Source organism: Cricetulus griseus, chromosome 5 (genome assembly GCF_003668045.3).
Source record: "Cricetulus griseus strain 17A/GY chromosome 5, alternate assembly CriGri-PICRH-1.0, whole genome shotgun sequence".
NCBI classification, from domain to species: Eukaryota; Metazoa; Chordata; class Mammalia; order Rodentia; family Cricetidae; genus Cricetulus; species Cricetulus griseus.
In genome coordinates this window covers 116,705,186-116,718,697 of record NC_048598.1, presented here as the reverse complement: position 1 = coordinate 116,718,697, position 13,512 = coordinate 116,705,186, and the positions used below count along the sequence as shown (strand labels likewise).

Genomic DNA, 13,512 nt, shown 5'->3' with positions numbered 1-13,512 from the left:
TTGCTAGACAAATGTTCCACCGCTGAGCTAGCTTCAGCCCTTAGGATAGCTTTTGATGGAGTTCTGAAAGGTGGCCAGAGGCTCACAGTTCTCTCTTCAAGAACATTGATATGATTGTGTCAATGGAGACACTGAGAAATGCTTAAGTCTCCCTTTAAAAAAAAGTATGTGGGAGGTGCACGTATGTACACACACATGTGAAGGCCAGAGTCAACCTTGGGTGTCATTTCCCTGGAGCTGCCAGCTTTTTTTTTTTCCTAGCAGGGTCTCTCACAGGGACCTGGAGGTCACTGATTAGGTTGACTGGACAGGGAGGTGGGGTTGCAAGACATGCCCCACACATTTTTGTTTGTTTGTTTTGTGAATGTTAGATATCAAACTTAGATGTATGCAAGCATTCTACTGATTAGCTATCTTCCTGGCCTTTAAAATATATTGATTCTCAGGGCTGGAGAGATGGCTCAGAGGTTAAGAGCACTGACTGCTCTTCCAGAGGTCCTGAGTTCAATTCCCAGCAACCACATGGTGGTTCACAACTATCCGTAATGAGATCTGGTGCCCTCTTCTGGTGTGTGGATATACATGGAAGCAGAATGTTGTATACATAATAAATAAATAAAATCTTTAAAAAGAATAAAAAATAATAAAAAGATATATTGATCCTCTATTTCAATGTAACTGTGTTCTTTGCAACCCGTGTTTTGAGCACTAAAGACACAGCAGCTAAATGATTCCCAGTGGAAACTGGCTAGCCATGTAAAGTCCACTTCAGGTTTTTGTTTAGTTTAGTTTTGTTTTGTTTAGTTTGTTTTTCGAGACAGCGTTTCTCCCTGTATTCTTGGCTGTCCTGGAATTCACTATGTAGAGCAAACTGGACTTGAACACACAGAGAACCATCTGCCTCTGCCTCCCAAGTACTGAGATTAAAGGTGTGTGCCACCACCGCCCAGCTCAAGCACACTGCTATAGATGACAGAATTTTACTCACTGTAACTTTCAGCGTATTTAACACCAACTATCATTTTGCATATAAAAAGATGTCGGCCGTGATCACTCAGTTGTTAAGATCATATACTGCTCTTGCAGAGGACCTGAGTTTGGTTCCAAGCACCCATTCCAGGTGGCTCACAAGTTCCTGTAACTCCAGCTCCAGGGGGATCTGATGAGGCTGGCCTCTGTGGACACCTGCACTCATGTGCACATGTCCATACACAGACACATACACATAATTAAAAATAACAAAAACAAATCTTTCAAAAAAATTTGAAACACATGCCTTTAAACCCAGAACTGGGGAGGCAGAGGCAGGCAGATTTCTGTGAGTTAGAGGCCAACCTGATCGCAAAGCTAGTTCCAGGACAGCCAGGGTTGTTACGCAGAGAAAACCTGTCTCAATAAATAAATAAATAAATAAATAAATAAATAAATAAATAAATTTAAAAGGGGTCATCTTTTCTCCTCTAAGGCCATTTGTTTTCAGAATTCAGAGTTTGTCAGGAGGTCAGACACCTAACAGGTCCATTCTAAACCATATTTTATGTAGTCCATCCATACGTCTGCTCAAAGGGGCTGCTTGTTAAATTGGGTTCCTGGAATCTATGTGTTCCATTCATATGTGTGCAGGAGAACCGCACCTCTAGTGTACCTGCACAGAATAAAATGCTGGGGCATGTAGCCTTACAGACTACCATCATATATGTGGCCTGTCATTGATAAAAATGGCATTATATAGAGCGGCTGTTTATGGATTTTTATTCTTCTCTGTGTCCTCCACTCGCTGTACTGTTTCTCTTTTCCTTCACCAACATCTCTTCCTTTACTCTGTCCTTCCTCTGCCTCCCTCCTTCCCCCGCTGCCCAGGTGCGTCTTCCTTCCAGACAACGGAGCATTCTTCGTCAACTATGTGATCACAGCTGCTCTGCTAGGCACGGGCATGGAGCTGATGCGCCTGGGGTCACTCTGCACATATTGTACCCGCCTCTTCTTTTCCAGATCAGAGCCACAGAGAGTCCATATCAGAAGGGTAAGGGCCAGTCCTTCTCTGAGCACAGTCTTCTGGGAGGGAAAAGAAGGGGTCTGCTAGGAGCGCTGGGCGCCACGATGAAAGGCTGTGACCATGAGTAGCTGTTTCTTGGACTCCAACGAGGGAAGAAATATTGCCTCTAGGACTGAGCTGCCTGCCAGCTCCCTAGAGGAGTCCCAGAAGCATCCAAGACAAGGGAGCTGGGCAACCTGAGGGTGACCCCTGCCTTCTGCCGTAGAACCAGGCCATGGACTTCCAGTTTGGGCGAGAATACGCATGGATGTTGAATGTCTTCAGTGTGGTGATGGCATATAGCATCACTTGCCCTATAATTGTCCCTTTTGGTGAGTCATCTACAAGGTACCCCCAGGGCTACACCCTCTGAAATGGGAGGAGGAACCGCGCTCAACAGCATCAGGGTGGTGGCAGGGACAGGGCTTAGGCTATGGAACTGATTGGATGGCTGCTAACAAGGGGTGCTGGTTGAATGCATGCATGAATGAATGACATCACCAAGCTGACAGAATCAGTTCTAGAGGCCACAAAAGTCATCTCCGTAGGCCTTCCACAGTCCACCCTTGACTCTCGCTGCCTGTCAGCCCCGAGTCTGACCTTTTAGATCCATGGGCATCTGAGAACAGCACAGATCTGCCCTGTTCGTTAGAGCAGCCAGTGAGAATGTGTCTCTGTCTTCTGGTCCCCAGGGCTGCTGTATCTGTGCATGAAGCACCTCACAGACCGCTATAACATGTACTACTCGTACGCGCCCACCAAGCTGAATGAGCAGATCCACATGGCTGCCATCTACCAGGCCATCTTCGCACCACTTCTAGGGCTCTTCTGGATGCTGTTCTTCTCCATCCTGAGAGTAGGTGGGTGAGCAGCCTGCTCCATGGTCCCAACTCTGCCTGACCTTTGCCCTGTGGGTCCCTTGAGACCATCTCTGGTAGAAGAGAGCTCAGGGTGAACAGAACATTGTTTGTGAGACTTGGCTAAGTCCAGTCTGGCCACAATGCGAGCTTTAGTCTTGGCAGGACTTAGAGACAAAGTCCAAATGATGCCGATTTGGCTTTGAGTAAGAAATGCCACATTCCTTCATTTTAAATGTAGATTGACAGAAAACAGAATAACAACTTTTGGGACTCCATTCCCATTATATTTCCTCTGGGAGCCTGTAAGGTACCTGCCATCATGGGCTTGCCAGAACCTGGAAAGGAAATCAGACTCTGTCATGGTGCCTAGCCTTTCCTTGCCCTTTGGCTACACAAAGATGCTTCTCCTGCCTTGGGGAATGCACCTTCAGTGAAATCTCAGAGGCCACAGACTGGGAGTTTCTCAGCTTCCTCCTATCTGGGTCACCCATGTCACTAGACTTCTCAATTCCACTGACCTTGCCTCCCGTGACAACCCACTGTGGTGTATTTTCTTACTCTGTTAGAATGTAACCCTTGATTACACTCATGGAACATTTATTAACATCCATTTCCTATCCTGTATGGTTTGCCCTGCCACCTGGAAGGCATTTTTCCCCATCACTGCCTTTCTCTATCAAAAATAGTAAAAAGAAATTTAAAAAAATACGAAGACCAAAATCTGTTACCCACAATCCCTTCTAGATCCTGGTCTTTCTTATTCCCAGACTCTGGCTAGGCATTTGTTCAGGGGAGGGAGCAAAATGAGGGTGTGTGTTAGTTTATAAAATTGTGACCATCCACATTGTAACCTGCAACCTTAAGTTTTCATCCACACATTACATTCCAAATGGCTTCATGTATTAGGATTCTGTTTGAACGCAGCCTTGTGCCGGCTGCATTCAAGGCTACAGCTTTTGTTATCCCTCTGTGGTTGGGCATTGAGGTTGTTCACCACTTTCTGCCTTTGCATAGCCAAGCACCAGTAAGCTCCATTTGGCAATCACCCAAGACTGGAGAGTTGACTTTCCATACTGACCTTGTAAAAAATCTGTTGCCATTAAGGAGATCAAATATTCACACATGAAATATGTAACTGACTTTTGAATGCTGACTAGCACTGGGCCTGCAGGGACAAGGGAAAGGTCAGAGACTGGGGGCAGCGGCAGAACTGGTAACTCAAATATACTTTGGAAGGGGGCTGGAGAGATGACTCAGAGGTTAAGAGCACTGACTGCTCTTCCAGAGGTCCTGAGTTCAATTCCCGACAACCACATGGTGGCTCACAACCATCCGTTATGAGATCTGGTGCCCTTTTCTGGTGTGCAGATATACATGGAAGCAGAATGTTGTACACATAATAAATAAATAAAATCTTTAAAAAATATACTTTGGAGGAACCATGGAAACAGGTAGTTGGCAGATCAAAACAGACTTGTTTAATGGACATTGGTGTAGGGTAATTTGAGTTCATCCAAGTTCTATTCTCCATAGAATCCACAATAAGTGACATTCTAAACTGGCCAAATAGAACACAGGGATGACCTTATCATGTCACGCTCGCTTAGCCCACTCCTTGGAGGGAGCGTTGTGCAAGGGTTTCTCTGCCCTAGCTCAGTGGTCCAGTGGAGATTCTGAATCAGGTTGTCCCAGGCATCTATGAAGCCCTTGCGTTGCTTCCACCCTGATTGCAGCGCTAAGTTCCATGCCCACGGTCTTTCTTCTCTCTGGCAGGTGCCCCCCATGCCATCACTTTGTTCTCCTTGTCATCCCTCATCATCTGCGTGATAATTGCCTTTTCTGGGATTTTTCTGGGGAGGCTCCGGATAGTCCGTCGGTATGAGGTAAGTTGTCAGCTTGCCCTTCACACCGCTGATTCTTCTGATCCCAAGGACATAGCTCTCAGATACCCTGGTCAAGGCACCCAGAACACAATAGGACAAGAAGGTGGGTGGGCCTTCCCCTTAGACCAGGGTTTCTGGGCTCACATGCACTAGCTCAGGGTGACCATCCAAAGACACTGCCCCCCCACACACACACACCCCTCTTCCAAATAACAGGCTGCTGCTGCTGGCCTGGCTGTCCCACCACATGAGTCTGGTCAAGCCACTGTGAGCACCATTGCAAGGGCTCGGAGAGCGGGAAGGGAGGAGAAACAGAGAGGAACGGATGGTGGTGAATGAAGCCCAGGCTATGAGGCACTGGAGGCTGTCTGTTTAGAGATGTCCCTAGTGGTACCCTGGCACTTTGACAAGGGTACCAAGTCTAATTGTTAGGCCCTGGAGACAAAAGTGCATCCCCACCATCTCAGAGTCCTGCCAGCAATGCCGAGTATCTGCGTCAGCATTTTCCAGAGTGAACATCAATGCTGGGACACCGGGATGTTTTCCAACGGATGAAACATTATTCTTGCTCTTCATGATTACATACTTCCAATTGACTTTCTGCTTACAGTAACTGGTTGTTTATAACAGTGAAAAGTTTCCTTTCTGAACGATGTATATTAAGAAAAGAAAACTGAGCTGAGGCACAGAACCCTGCAGAGGGAGCCTTCTGGAAGCATTTCTTCTTGCTCTCTATTTGTGTCTAGCACCCACCACTTTTTGCTAATGGGAGTACAGGCTAGAGTAGGGCCATAATGAATTTTCCTACAACACACACACACACACACACACACACACACACACAGAGAGAGAGAGAGAGAGAGAGAGAGAGAGAGAGAGAGAGGGTGTGGTAGGGAACCCAGGTAAGGTTGAGGATCCCTAGACAAAGAACAGTCAGAGCAGAAACCCCACTCCAACTATGATTATTGCCCCCTTTATGGTTTTGGGAACAGAACATTCCAGAAGGGATTCTTGGCATCCCAATCATTTATTTCCATATTTCTTCTGGGTTTCTGCCCTGCCTGCTGGTCTGAGGGTCTAGAAAGAAAAAGAGTTAGCTGGGTGGTGGTGACAGCTGCCTTTAATCCTAGCACTGGGGAGGCAGAGGCCAGCCTGGTCTACAGAGTGAGTTGTTCCAGGGCAGCAAGGGCTACACAGAGAAACACTGTCTTGAATAACAAGAAAGAAAGAAAGAAAGAAAGAAAGAAAGAAAGAAAGAAAGAAAGAAAGAAAGAAAGAAGGGAGGGAGGGAGGAGGGAGGGAGGAAGGAAGGAAGGAAGGAAGGAAGGAAGGAAGGAAGGAAGGAAGGAAGGAAGGAAAGAGTTAAGGGCAAGGTGGCAAGCCAGAGGCCAGGTGTGGATGGAGGATGGGAGGGGGCAAGGTGCAGCCCCCATCCTGTAATGCACCACCCTTCTCTCCACTGCAGCCTGAGGAAGAAGCTGAGACTGTGTTTGATGTGGAGCCAAGCAGCACGACCTCCACACCCACCTCCCTTGTGAGTTTCTGCCTCCACCCTGGGAACAAGTCAGGAGGGCGGGGCCCTTGCAAGGGTGGCTCAAGCTAAGATGTGGGGAAGGCACCAGAGTTTAGTGCCTACCCTGGGTACTGGGGAGGAGCCGGGACCCCTGGGCTCCCTCTTCTGACACAGCAGGACTTGGCCCAGGTCCAAGTGATTCCGGGGCCCTGGCTGAAGAGAGGGGCGAAAAGATCCAGTTCTGTGACAGTCAATAGAAGTCACCCTGAGAGGAGAAAGCAAGAGAGGACATACTCGATCAGGGAGGCCCAGCTCTCAGACTCCTCAATCGTGTAGACGCAGGGACATGCTGGGGCTCGGCCTCAGGACCCAAGGCTGCCTCCAGGGCACAGGCGTTGGCCAGAGCGGTGCAGACAGAGCTGCAGAGAGCTATTGATGGACCCAGTGAATGGTAAGGCAGGGCCAGCACCCGACCGATGAGCCTGCCAGCCTGCCAAGAGCCCAGGCTGGACTGAGTCTGTGACCAGTGGACTGGGCAGAGGCACCCATGCCCGTTAGCTTGCTTGGGTGACAGGAGCCCTCGCCCTCATCCCTACCACAAGTGTTTAAGCATCATCTATGCAAGTAGAGCTGGGCACAGGTTCCTTCGTACCTCAGTGTTAGGCGCCTCCAACAAGCACTGAAGAAGGGTACCAGCGGGCCTGGGCACTCGGGGTAAGCTTCCCTGAGAAGGGACCATGTCATACAACTGGAGGAATGGGAGGAAAGGTTTCCAGGTGAAGCAGGGTGTGGGAAGAGCATTGGAGGAAGAGGAAGAGCCTGGGAAAAAGCCAGAAGAGACCATCTGGAGCCTATGGGGAAAACAGAAGACAGTGTTCAACATGGATAAACAGACTATGCCTGTGGGCAGGGCCCACATGAGGCTTTTTTTTTTCTTTTTAAGTGGTGGCAGAGTTGGGTCTAAGTCCATCAACATAGGCAGACCCACCTGGCCATGTACCAGACACAAGATATGTCAGAACTCTGGTTGGCCTGACCTGAGAGGAAAAAACAAAACAAAACAAATCCTACAGCCAGTGACAAACTGTCTCTGGAGAGGAGCCAGTGAAGAAACCAAGAACCAACCAGGGACAACTTTCTCTGGCCAATAGGAGCACTCTCACTGTTAGCAGGGGAAACTATAAAGAGCTCGAAGCCTTGCTGTTTTCTCTCTGGAATAATAAACTCCCATGGTCAGGGATTTTAATCCCCCAAACTTAATTAATTATTACCATTTCCATTGTGTGTGGGAGTCTCAGCATCCTGCTTAGTTGTGCTCCCACCCCATAGGATCCACTAATCCGCCCTCCTGTGCTGAGCAAGGAAGTGCCAAACAGAGTTTGAACCAGGTCCATATGACTATAAAATCTGTGCTTTAAAAAGAAAGAAAGAATGACTAGAACTTACTATTTATGCATGTATTTATTTTTTGAGACAGGGTTTCCATGTGGGCAACCTGGCCTCGACCTTCAGGTTCGAGTGATTCTCCCTCTTCAGCTTCCAGAGTAGCAGGGACTACACAGGCGCAGGCTGCCGTGCCTGGCTTAAGCTCTTAAAAATCCTTTACGTTTCCAACAGTGATATATGAACATGGTAGGCAACTGTGGGAGTGAAAACCAGAGGAACAACAATAAGGAAATAAAAAGTTCATATTCCCACCACCCAGGGATGGTCACTGAGATACTGGTGTACATTCTTCAGGGTATCTATGGATGTGTGCATCTCTTCCAAGTCTCTTATGCCTATATGTGCATGTGGAATCTATATGTATATATGGTCTTTTGCTAAAATGAGATTCTACTGCATATACAGTTTTATAACCTGTATGTTGCTGCATAGATGAATTTTGACCTCTTTGCCTACCTGTATGCAAATAGCCCCTATTACCCATCTTTTATAACTGGTTCAAACCCAGAACCAGTTGAGTTAGATCTATGCTAGATTGGGACTTGAAAAGACCAAGCCTGTGGGGCAGAATGCCTCCACCTTCTGGATTTCTCCAGCTCATCTTCCTGATATCCTCCCTTCCCCATTCCCTGAAAGCTGGAGGCATGAGAGGCTCAAGTCTAATGCAGGGGCTAGAATGTATTCCTGGAAGCACTATGCTTCACTTTGGAGACCTGTAACATTCCACTCATTCCTGTTAGTGGCGCTAATGAGACCACTGGTTATGATGCCAGGTTTTTCCACTGTTCAGCTGCCATTTCCTTTTTTATAGTCAAAATGTCTATGGTGTGCGCTTTGGCAATATGCATGTGTCTAGATATTTTACAGGGCTGTTCCCTCATCAACTAAGGCTGTTTGTTTATACCAGAGGATGGAAAGGTTTCTTTCTATCCCAGAAATACCCACTTTCAAAGTAGGGAGTAGAATGAAAGTCACGGCAAGAGGCGACAGGTTGCCCCTTCCCCTGGTACTTCCTGTGTCTCCAATCTAACCCCCTTCCTGGGCATTCCTGAAACCAGCCCTCAGCTGACACGAGCCAGATACCACTCTCAGTTTCCAATCCGTGACACATTGCAGCAAAACATACTAGCTGATACATGAAGGTCTCTCCAGTTCAGGGGGATCCCAGGCCATCCCCCCTGGATTCAGCCTGGGTGGGAACAGATAATGTGTGGAGCACATCCTGAAGATGAGGCATTAGGAATCCTGTCACTCAACTAACCCTGGCAACTCCAAGGGAGTGAACAGGCTTCATCTCTAGGAGCTCACTGAATGACAAGGACCACAACAGAGAAAGGACAAGGCTGCTGGGGAGTGGGGCAGAGAAGGCCCAGGACATAAAGGGACAGAGGTGACTGGGTAGGGCATGAGGAGAGAGGGTGTACTCTAGACCTTGCTCCAATATGACCTTGCCTCATCTTCCCCTCTCTGTCCCGAGCAGCTGTACGTGGCCACCGTGCTACAGGAGCCGGAGTTGAACCTGACCCCCGCCTCCTCCCCGGCCCGGCACACCTATGGCACCATGAACAGCCAGCCAGAAGAGGGAGAAGAAGAGAGCAGTCTGAGGGGCTTTGCAAGGGAGCTGGACTCAGCTCAGTTCCAGGAAGGGCTGGAACTGGAGGGCCAGAGCCACTGATTAGGACTCCAGTCAGGGGGCCAGGGAGAGCCTGGTGGGCGGAGACAGGAAGGAGCTCCCTTCCATAGACTTTGAGAAGCTCCTGATGGAGACATCTGCCACCCTGTGGTCATGTGAAGAGCCAGGCCTGCTGAGGACCCCAGGATGGGGTGGAGGAGGCATACACCATGTTTCTAAGAGTGGTGGCTGAAGTCCGGGACACAAGAGACTGGATACTGTGTGACTGTCTTGCTGGGGTCCAGCTGGTGCAAGTGTGCATAAGGGACGAGGTAGGGAGAAGCCCACTGAAGGCTTTCTAGGGGCTTCTACACCCCCATTCCAGCTGCCCTCAAGGAATGTTGCTCCAGACCCCGGTCCTCCACTGCAGTCTGAGCAGACAAAGGTATGTGTACTGGGCCTTGTGGACAAGGTCCCAGTGACTGCCTCATCACAGGTTTCCCTGCAGAGCACCTGGAAACTGTACCTCACCCCCTGAACAAGGGGCAGCTGGGACAACCCTGGGAAGAGACTAGGCCTTCCCTGTTTCTTCCCTGTTTCTTACTTATAAGGGTGGTTACCTGGACAGTGACTCAAGCTCATTAAAGGGGGACCTACATGCACGTGGTGAAGGAAACCATGGCTAATCCTTGCTGGTTGATTTAAGGGTGTGTGTGTGTGTGTGTGTGTGTGTGTGTGTGTGTGTGTGTGTGTGTGTGTGTGTGTGTGTGTGTGTGTGTGTGTGTGTTATGCATGCTTTGTGTGTGTGTGTGTGTGTGTGTGTGTGTGTGTGTGTGTGTGTGTGTGTGTAGGAGGGCATGGAGTTCAGGAAACAAGGCCTTCTCTCCAAAACTGGGCCATGGAGATCAGACACACATCTCTAAGCCCCAAGGATAAATGAAAAATCTCCAAAGCCTAGAGGCAGCCACCAAGAACATTCTCTGCCCCATGTGTTTGAGTGTTGTGCCCCAGTGTGGCAAAGATTGGTGACAGCTCAGGCCACAAACTGAAGGTACCAGCTACCCCCTTCCCTCACAAGGACCATCCCTCCTCTCTCAATCTGCCCTGCCTGGCCGCCAGTGCGGTACTAGCTCAGACGTCACAGATGCTTCTTACAGCGCTGTCACCCCAGTCCTGCCAGCGTTAGGTAGAGGAGGAGTGATGGGTGCATCCCCCACGGAGAAGACCCTACTGGTGGGCAAGCTGTTTTTCCCAGATGTGCCTCCAATTGGAGGAGCAAGCCTCTGCAATGCCGCGACTCAGCACCTCTGCCCCTTTCTGAAATGTCCCAGCTTCTGCCTCTTAGGACAGGGCATTATCAGTACTGCCACGAAGCCTCAACCACCCTTGAGCCTCTGAAACTCCTCCCCAGGTATCTGAGGCCCTCTTTGCCACCCATTCACTGCAGGTAGGTCCATTCTCATTCTACCTCAGTGTCTCCACCTAGGTACATGGCTGCCCAGAACACAGACCACTTGGCCCTGCCTCTGCTCCACCTCTGTCACCACCCACCTCCCAGCCCCACAGTTCCAAGCTTCACTCCAGGGCAGAAACAGTTGCTCAAGGAAGGGGCAAGTAATGTCACACCCCAGGACTTGGACCCAAGCATTAGCATGGTGATCTTCTTTGAGAGCTTGAGTCAGCTGGGTGAGGCTACCTCCATTCCTTGTCAAGCTTGGAATAACAGGGGAATTATATACAGCCAGGCCCTTGTACACTCCAGTACCTCAAGGCCCTCACCCCTGGGATTTCATCAACCAGGGAAAGAACTTTCTCATGGCAGAGTGGTGAGGTCAAACATCCAGCTCTGCCCAAAGTGGAGAGTGACAGTCCAACCTCCACAGTGTGTATTTGGTATGGAGTGATTTGGAGTACAACCAGAACCAAGACCAGGGCCTTTTCTCTGGGCACAGCTTGCCTAGATCCCTGAAGCCCTGTCTGTTGCTGCTGGCCCTCCCTCCCACTCCCACCCACTGCAACCCATGGATGCATAGGTACAAGGGGTCCTACAGACCACAGGGCAGGATGGCTGGAGGGCTCCATTCTCTGAATGTGGGTCAAATGCAGCCTGGTTCTGATTTGAGTGTTGGGCAAGTGGTAGACTCCTCTCTGCTCTTCAAGGAGCTGTCCACCTGGCTGGACCTTGGCTTTGCAAGGTCGCCAGGGCCCAGGCTCCTTCATCTTGCATATGCCCTTCTCAGCACCTGCTGTACCAGCCCATTGTTTGTCATGCCACCCGAAGCCACCCTCAGTCCATCTTCTTTGATCTCTTCTGGAGAGAGATGGCTCGCAGGGGACCCAGATGACACAGAGCCTTTCAGAGGTGACTCTTAGAGGGCTCGGAGCAGCCTCACCCCTGCCTGCCTGTCCCTAAGCTGCCTCTGGAAGCAAAGTGCCTATCAGTAGCATTGCATCCTCTGGGGGCTCTGGAGGGGTGTGGACTAACCATGGCCACCACCACTAAAGGAATGTGCCAGAATGCTGAACCTTCATGTTATTAATGTATGACCGTGCCTTGAATAAACACGTCCTCCTAATCAATGCTGGCCTGTGCTTCTGCCTCTGGGCCAACGGGGCCTTTTCCACCTGGAAGGAGCCAGAGCTGTTAAGGGATGACCCCAGAGTCACCAGACTAGGGCACCATACCTCACTGTATGACTTTTATCCTGGGCCCATTGCTGTCTCTTCTCCCCAAGGCCTTCCCTGGCCCCTTCTCTAGCAGGGTAAGAATAGAAGCAAGGGAAGGCCTGATAACTGTTGCCAGTTGGTTGGAGAGGCAGAAAGCAACTCTGCCTCCTTCCTATGCAGCAAGAGGGTGCCACCCAGAGATCATTGAAGCAACAGCAACCTGGCTAAGTGCTGAGCCTGTGTGTGGGTGACTGATCCAGGACAGCAGATAGGCTAGATTTCAGGTGGACATCCCCAGGCAGAACCACAGACAGGGCTCCTGCCTGTACCTGGAGATAGAGGAAAGAAGTAGGCCACAAAGACAGTGACTTTCAGGCAGAGTCGGGGGACAGTCAGATAGGCCTGGGCAGGATAAGATGTGGCCTAAGTGAAGCTCTTGCACTTGTGGCAAGGAGGAAAAAACAGTCCCCTGCCAGATGACATGCCTCTGGTCTGAGAAACCTAAGTTCTGGTCTTCTTTGCTCATGTGGCTGGCACTGGGCTAGCACTTCATCCCTAGAGGAAGAGAGGACCTGAGTTTGACAGGCTGTATAGAGCAGAATCGACAGGTGGTGGAGGACAGGCTAGGTTGAGAAGAGAAGGCCTCCATCCCTCAGCTTCCTATGGGAACAACCATCTTGGGATAGCTGTTCACTGTCACCACCATTACAGAGCCATCTCCTTAAGCTCTTGATCTGCCTGTGGGCATGGGTTCAAAGCCCACTGCAGCATGAGTCAGGAAATGAGACCAGTCCCCCTCCTTCTGTCCCCTCTCCCCTTGAAATAGGTGTTTACATGTCTTACAAGGCTGCTTCGGGAGAGAATGGTATTGAGAAGGCAAAAGGGGAAGGGCCTGATGACTGCTTAGCAGGCTACAAGAACTGCTACAAGAGAGGGGCCTACAACCCATGAACTATTATGCCAGCCATCTCTCAGGGGTCTCTTGTTGGACACTACAAGCCTCCAGCTTGTAGACATTGGGCCATTCCTTGATTCTACCACCCTTTCAGGGGATATTGGTCAGATGGACACAAAAAAGACCAGAAGAAAGGCTGGAGGACAATGCTCTGTGACCCAAAGTGGGGGTGTACTCAGAGGGGTGGGGTGGATCTCCTTACTTAGCAGGCAAGGAGGACTGGGGGCCTACAAGGTGGATATACCTGACTGGGAGTGGGACTAAGAACAAGGCAAGAGTGAGGCTTGGTGCCAGGAAGGCCTAGCATGCCAGCCACTGGGCTGTGTCCACAAGGCAGTGTAACACCCAACCCAGTGCCACGCTGGGCATCACCAGCCTGGGAAGAGTAGGAAGGCCTGAGGCTCCTTGCAACTCTGCCTGGAGGCCTTCAAACATAGAACGGGTAGAGGAAGCTCTTGGCCACTCTGCCACTGCTGTGTCTCTAAAGGCAGCTTAGGACTGTCCTGAGGAACAGCCTTGCTGGTCCAGCTGCAGGCTTCTA

General features: G+C 49.9%; 1 protein-coding gene across 1 annotated transcript in view; it reads left to right on the top strand.

Moving 5' to 3' along the window:
* Positions 1–9,412, top strand: part of Tmem63c (transmembrane protein 63C) — a 37,477-nt gene extending 28,065 nt beyond the window's left edge. Inside the window, exons 18-23 of the mRNA XM_027418601.2 lie at positions 1,861–2,023; positions 2,262–2,367; positions 2,728–2,895; positions 4,669–4,778; positions 6,244–6,312; positions 9,218–9,412. Of these exons, the coding sequence (XP_027274402.2) occupies positions 1,861–2,023; positions 2,262–2,367; positions 2,728–2,895; positions 4,669–4,778; positions 6,244–6,312; positions 9,218–9,412 (811 nt within the window). The remainder of the gene's footprint in view (positions 1–1,860; positions 2,024–2,261; positions 2,368–2,727; positions 2,896–4,668; positions 4,779–6,243; positions 6,313–9,217) is intronic.
* The last annotated feature ends 4,100 nt before the right edge of the window (positions 9,413–13,512 follow it).